At 37.6% G+C, this 6,898-nt stretch overlaps 1 protein-coding gene across 4 annotated transcripts; it reads right to left on the reverse strand.

Annotated features, from left to right (window-relative positions):
- Positions 1 to 2,683: 2,683 nt before the first annotated feature.
- Positions 2,684 to 6,375, reverse strand: LOC110917701 (cold and drought-regulated protein CORA). 4 transcript variants are annotated; one of them, XM_035986113.1, is made up of 3 exons: positions 6,237 to 6,375; positions 5,902 to 5,946; positions 2,684 to 2,866 (listed from the first exon to the last, which is right to left on the reverse strand). In XM_035986113.1, exons 1-3 carry the CDS (start codon positions 6,334 to 6,336, stop codon positions 2,694 to 2,696), a joined length of 318 nt encoding a protein of 105 aa, XP_035842006.1. In that variant the 5' UTR covers positions 6,337 to 6,375; the 3' UTR covers positions 2,684 to 2,693. The 4 variants fall into 4 exon arrangements, with proteins under 4 accessions (XP_035842006.1, XP_022017855.1, XP_022017854.1 ...); XM_022162163.2 differs by having other exon boundaries at positions 2,684 to 2,764; positions 5,770 to 5,946; XM_022162162.2 differs by having other exon boundaries at positions 2,684 to 2,788; positions 5,770 to 5,946.
- Between the last annotated feature and the right edge of the window lie 523 nt (positions 6,376 to 6,898).

Consider the following 6,898-nt stretch of genomic DNA (forward strand, 5'->3'; position numbering starts at 1 on the left):
TCTTGATATTTACAAAGGTGTATAGTTAAAAAGGAGGATTGATTGCTTGGCAAGCATATGGTAGAAGTAAGTTCCATGCCACTCTCGAGAGTTTCACAAAAATACATCTTCGGCTGAGTGTTGAGTGATCTCCCGTGAGGTATGTGAACTTGTATATAAATGGAATTTTAATGAGGCATGTTATGCCCAAATAAGTAATTTATATGTAATGTTCTAAATAAATCATGACGAATAGGATTGTAAATAAAATAAAAATAAAACCTAATAAAAATCTTGGAATCCCGACACTCTATGACAAGCCCCAAAACCTTCTCTTCTACCCATTCCATTTGGGAGTGTAAGCCACATTATAAAGAGTTTTGCTTGAGGACAAGCAAAGATTCAAGTGTGGGGGTATTTGATGTGTATAAAATCCAACATATAAATTACATCAAATGTGGCATAAAACTAACACTTTTTTAGTACTAATGTTGGAAAAAGTGTGCTTTTGTCTTCCTTTTGTATTTTCAGGATTAAATGAGCTCAAATGAACAAAAGAAGCAAAAGGCAGCTAAATCTAACAAGAATACAAGAAAAGGAATAAACGTGGCATGCCCGACCCCTCGACAGCATCTTCCCAAGCAAAAACAAGAGAATAGAAGGCTGAACACGCCCCGTGCTCACTAAGCACGGGGGCTGCCCAAGTTTCTGCTGAAAAGACAAAGTTGTAGAAGCTTCTATCACCCACTACGGGGGCGTGCCCAGCGGACACGGGGCCGTGGTCAACTCTAAGATTTGTAGAATCTAGGAAAATCTTGATAGTAAAGATACATTTCTGCACACGGGGTCATGCCCAGCGGACACGGTGGCGTGGTCAACTAATGCAGACAAACTGCATTTAATGAAGAAAGAGAAGATGGATGGACACGGGGCCGTGTCCGAGCTTCTGTGCAGGCTATAAATAGGGGTGCTTGGCTCACTAGCAAATCATCCCTTGGCAAACCACCTCTATCACACTTCACCCACCCACCACCACCATCAAAACCCACATCCACCACCATCATCCATCATCCATCATAGAGTGTGTGTAGTAGTCTCGGGATCCAAGATTGATAGTAAGAGTTCTTGACAATAAAAGGCCATATTTGCCTAAGTCTCTTACATCACTTGGTGAAAACAAGCATTTAGTGTAATACTTTTTATTTTTTATCCTTTCGCACTTTTTATTTGGTTATGTATTAATGACTTTAATAACTAGTTTCTTATGTTGAAGGTGAATCTTCCTTATCATTTGTCTGTGGTGTCTTGGCGTTATTTTACTGTCTATATAAAATAAAAGATTTACACCATTCATATCTCCATGGTCTATATGGAGATATGTTGACTACCTGGTCGGGGGTTAAGGGAATGGTTTGGTAAGAGTCTTGCCTTGTTCAGTGTATAGATCCTGCAAGGACCTGGGTCAAGTTTAGTAGGACCTCCTTCAATACCCACTAGTATCGGATGGCGGGGGTTTGAATTTCTTGATCCCCTCATATGTAAGCTACTATTTAAGCATTAACCCGGCTACTTAGGATTGTATCCTTGCTGACTTAAACTACTGGGTTGAGGGTAACGTGACCTTCAAAAGAGGGCCTACTACTATAACTAAGATAATCTCTTAAAAAGTGCAAAAGTGCGGAAATAATCAAAGGTTACACTAAAGACGAGTCGGATCCAAGTGATTCATCTTGTCTATCTGTTTTTATTTTTATTTTTATTTTCAGCATTTTTAGTTTTCATTTTCTAGTTTAAAACTTTTTTCTAAACTTTTGATTTGATTAGACGTTGAGGATAAACCGGTATTAAAAGCTCTTGTGTCCTTGGACGATCTCGGTATCTTACCAACACTATACTACGCTCACGATGGGTGCACTTGCCCATATGTGTGTTTGGTGTTAGTAAATATCGTGTTTTATAAATTTAAAACTTGACTATTATGTTAAAAAGGGCTAAAAATATACTTAAAAATATATCACACACATCAATCAACCTAATAAAAATTAGTTAAAAACAAAAGGTTCCGAGTTACAATGTTTGATTGCGGGTGGTAAAAAAATACCAAAAAAGATAAAGCTGACTTGTATGGAAACCAAAATACAATTAAGTGTGTGATTGTTGGAGTTAATAGTTTTGTTCACATAACTGAATGATTCATGGGTATCCATATAAATGTATTTTAGTTGGTTATTTATTCATGAAAATACCATATCAAGTTAATTGTTACAAGGCATTATGTAGTTGACTTGATAGGCGATATGAACATATCGTGATGCAACCATTTTTCAGATCAAGAAGCAATGGAAGGAATCAATTTTTTGATTCTATTGTTAATTATTCAATTTGTAGTTTGTGAATATAATTTGTATTGGGTGGATCGGTTAAAAAACCCACTCAGGAACATGTAATTGTTTGTTTTCTTTGGCTCTATCTTTACTTGATAGTCACTTCTATAAAATTCCATTGTTAAAAATTGGTGAAGGCATTTGTTATAAGGATATGATATAAAGTTGGATTCAAAAGTACACTCTTATTAACTTATTCTACACATACAAGAAGTCATGCCCATTATTACATATATAAGGAGTACTTACTGATGATCCAAGATAAAACATTCTTATAATACTCGACTCATGAAATTATATATGATACATCCAGCTCGAATATGCTTATCATCAGTTTTGAGTTTCTTCACCACCATGACCTTTGCCATGCCCTCCACGGCCACCACGACCTTTGCCATGCCCTCCATGTCCACCACCGTTGTATCCTCCATGTCTGCCGCCTTTGTTGTATCCTCCACGTCCATCAACGTTGTATCGTCCGCCTCCGTTGTTGTATCCTCCATGTCCGCCGCCGTTGTTGTACCCTCCGTGTCCACGGCTATCACGGTTGTATCCACCCATGAGGCCGTCAAACTTTTTGGGTAATTCCTCCCCCAATTTCTCACATAGCTGGGTATGTTTCAACCCATTGATGAAGCTGCATATCTTCATTACTTCGGGGACTCCCTTTATGCTCTCCTTGATGAACCTTTCCATGTACTGATCCACCCGTTCATTCTCCTTTTGGCGAATATGCATGATCTTGTTGTGGTTCTTGGCCACCTTTCTTTGCTGGTTGAAATTTCTGAGGAATTTATTGCTTAGATCCTAGTAAGTGTCTATACTTCCTGCTGGAAGACTATCAAACCAAAGGCGAGCTCCCTTAGTCAACATTTGCACAAACATGTGACACCAAGTAAGCATGGACCATCTGCCCACTTGACTAACCCCCTGAAGGCATGGAGATGGTCCTCTGGATCTTTGGTGCCATCACACCTATCCAGGTTATGAGGGGGCTTGAGTTTTGGAGGCAAAGGTTCCTCAGCAATCCTCCTAGTGAACGTTGAGACCTCTGCCAGGTCTTTTGGCAAATATGGCTTGTCTAACATGTTGCTACCTTCACCTCTATCGTTTTTGTGATCTCCTTTATCATCTCCTTTCTCCTTCATTATCGCGACATTTTCTTCAGGGGTCATTTGCTTGAATACTGCCATGAAAGTTGCCAAGGGGTCTGGGTTAGCACCCCCGTCGTGGGAAGCAGTGTTACCCTCATTTCGTGGTGTGTCAAAGACGAGTCGTGACCGCAAGCTTTCCAACCTTTCCATCTTTTCTAAAACGTCCAGTTGCTTTCGTAGCTCATCCTTGTGTCTGGACACAAATTCCGGTGTGATATCACTCTTTTTGGACGGTGGTTTCGTGTCGTTGATGGCTTCAAATTCAAATTCACCGGTAATGTCCTGAATAGTAACTGGTCCTTCAGTTGCCTGAGTCACCTCCTTTATCTTAAAGTTGGGAGATCGTGAAGTCGCCATTTTGTGGATCATTTTTGAAAGGTTCACAACGTAAATGTTCTTGTTGGGATATCTTTGTTGACAGAGGTCCCATGGATGGCGCCAATGTCGAATCCCCTAAATCCAGTTGGATGTTAATGAGACTCGTCAAAGCTCTGATGGGCCTTCCTTTTAACCTACAAAACAGAACACTGTTAGCCTCGTCACGGAGGGCCCCGAAGGAATATCCTGGTGTGAATCCTGGGCGTGAAAATAAGAAAACTTACCGGAAATATGGAGTTATTCCGACGAGCTGGAGTCGCCGGAATGTCCTGGTGTGAATCTTGGGCTCAGTGTATTTAATGTGATTCGGAGAATGTCCGAAGTTATGGTGCTTGTGCGAGTAAATGCTTAAGGTATTGAATGCATACCCTGGATGATCATGAGAGTGTCTTATATATAACAAGATTGTGGTATCAAGCAGTTGAGATCCTTAATCGACCCAACGGTCTCCCATGTGCCATCTTATATCTCTGACCACGTGAACTATGTGTCACCTTCTTGCCGGAGGAATGGTTCTCGCCATTAATGTGGTAAGTACTTACCTCGTACTTTACCGACCGTTTGTTTTTTTCTCTTCTTGCAGGTCATTAATGACCCTACAGAGAAGAAGATCTTAGAGGTTCTTTTCCTTTCTCGCCTTTTTCATGTGTAGCAAATCTGGAATAACAATTGGGCCTATTATGGGGCCCCGTCGACATAAACCATGCATATAATGCCTCTTCATTTTCTATATAACCTAATTGTATTGATAGACCCCGTACAACATCGTTACTGTTAACTGTATTTGTTATTTTTTTTTTGGGTTTTGATATGAGTAAGTTTCAGTATTTATAGGTATTTTCCACTACTTAAGGGAACTTATACCGTACATAACTCGTAACTCGTTGTTTTATGTTCCACAACTATCGTAAATATCATTTAAAACTGATTTCACGTGATAATATGTGGGTCAACCCTTGTTATACAAATTTAATGTATAAAGTTGAGATGACCAGAAAAAAAAATGGTTTGTCTTAAACGATATATAAAATTTTGTATACCTTAAAAAGCAGAATCTTTATGTTAATATGCAGTGCGATAAACGTTTGTTTATTAATTATCAAATAAAATGAAGTTTCCAAATATGTGTACGAAGTAGATTTACGTTAATATGCAGTGCAATAAAAGTTTGTTTATTAATTATCAAATAAAATGAAGTTTTACGAAGTAGATTTATGTTAATATGCAGTGCAATAAAAGTTTGTTTATTAATTAAAAAATAAAATGAAGTTTCCAAATATGTGTACGAAGTAGATAAATTATTTAATAATATTTAAGTAATGAGACATGTAGAATTGAATAAGATGATATTTACCCGTGATGGATTTAGAAAATTATTATAGGGATAACGTTTCAAAAAAAAAAGGGTAACAAAATTGAAAAAACGTTAAATTTTTCAAAAATTTACAGTAAATCGAAGCGTTAAGGGGTAACGAAGGTTACCCCTTCTTGAAGGGTAGATCCGCCCCTGATATTTACAATAGATATTACTACGGCTGTGTAGCATGCATGATTCAAAATAAATATACTCTTTTACCTGGCTCTATCTTTACTTGATAATTCTATAAAATCCCATTGTTAAAAAAATGGCGAAGGCATTTCTTATAAGGATATGATATAAAGTTGGATTCAAAAGTACACTCTTATTAACTTATTCTACACGTACAAGGAGTCATGCCAATTATTACATATATAAGGAGTACGTACTGATGATGCAAGATAAAACTTTCTTATAATACTCGACTCATGAAATTATATATGATTCATCCAGCTCGAATATGCTTATTATCAGTTTTGAGTTTCTTTGTAAGCAGTTGCCTCTTCACTGCCATGCCCTCCACGGCCACCACGACCTTTGCCATGCCCACCATGTCCACCACCATTGTATCCTCCATGTCCGCCGCCTTTGTTGTATCCTCCACGTCCATCAACGTTGTATCGTCCGCCTCCGTTGTTGTATCCTCCATGTCCGCCGCTACCGCGGTTGTATCCACTACGGCCATCAACCTCACCTGCATCATTCCATATAGTTATTCATATTTTGCATGGTTTTTATGCTTCTAATAATGATAACACACCACAACGAATAAAGGGTAATAAAAGCACAAGTTAATAAAAGATCCACATATGAATATATAACATTATGAAAGATAAATGCCCATAAAGTAACAATACGGATGTTAATTATGTAGCTTAAAAACATTGAGATGGTAACTAATTAATTCCTTTTAATATAAATATAAGTTGTTTGGGATTAAGTTATTTGTTGTAATGACAAAACTAATGCGAAAAGTGTGGTTACCGTCATGCTTGGAGGCTAAGTCTCTAGCGGCTACTTCTGAGGTAATTAGAAGAACGACAGCAAAAACAAGGGCAAGAAGAAGAAATGTCTTAGAAGCCATTTTCACTTTGAAAGACAAATATAAGATGAGGAAACTATTGCCTTCATGGTCTCTATTTATAGAAGGATTTTATGCATAAGGATGAAAGTTATAATTATTGCTTTGGTTGGTTGTTGAGGATCTGGGTCAAGGTTTATGTCATTTTCTTTGACGTTTAGCAACACATTCTTATCCTGTGCTGCCTGATCATCAAAATCCTCATTTCAGTTTTTGGCACCATACGCTAGCTAATATTTGTTAATTTTAGTGTCTATCCTTTCAATAATCTATTTCACACTCTTATCAGTTATCATAAATGAATTATACTTATTAGGTTAAAAGCGTCGGAAACAAAAAGCTTTGTACACTTATAATTAATAAGAGCATCTCATAGATAGATGCCCTTTCTCCTTTGGCTACAACTATTTCCATTCATCCTCATAGATTTCTTTTATATCTCTCCTTCACATCACTCCCCAAGAGTCCCATATTTTTACTCTCTTCGTTCAAGAGCAGTTTTCAATTACATAATTTTATTTTTTATGCCTTTTTCTAGTTTCAAATGCCTTTTTCTAGTTTCAGT

This window comes from Helianthus annuus, chromosome 16 (assembly GCF_002127325.2).
Source record: "Helianthus annuus cultivar XRQ/B chromosome 16, HanXRQr2.0-SUNRISE, whole genome shotgun sequence".
Classification (NCBI taxonomy): domain Eukaryota; kingdom Viridiplantae; phylum Streptophyta; class Magnoliopsida; order Asterales; family Asteraceae; genus Helianthus; species Helianthus annuus.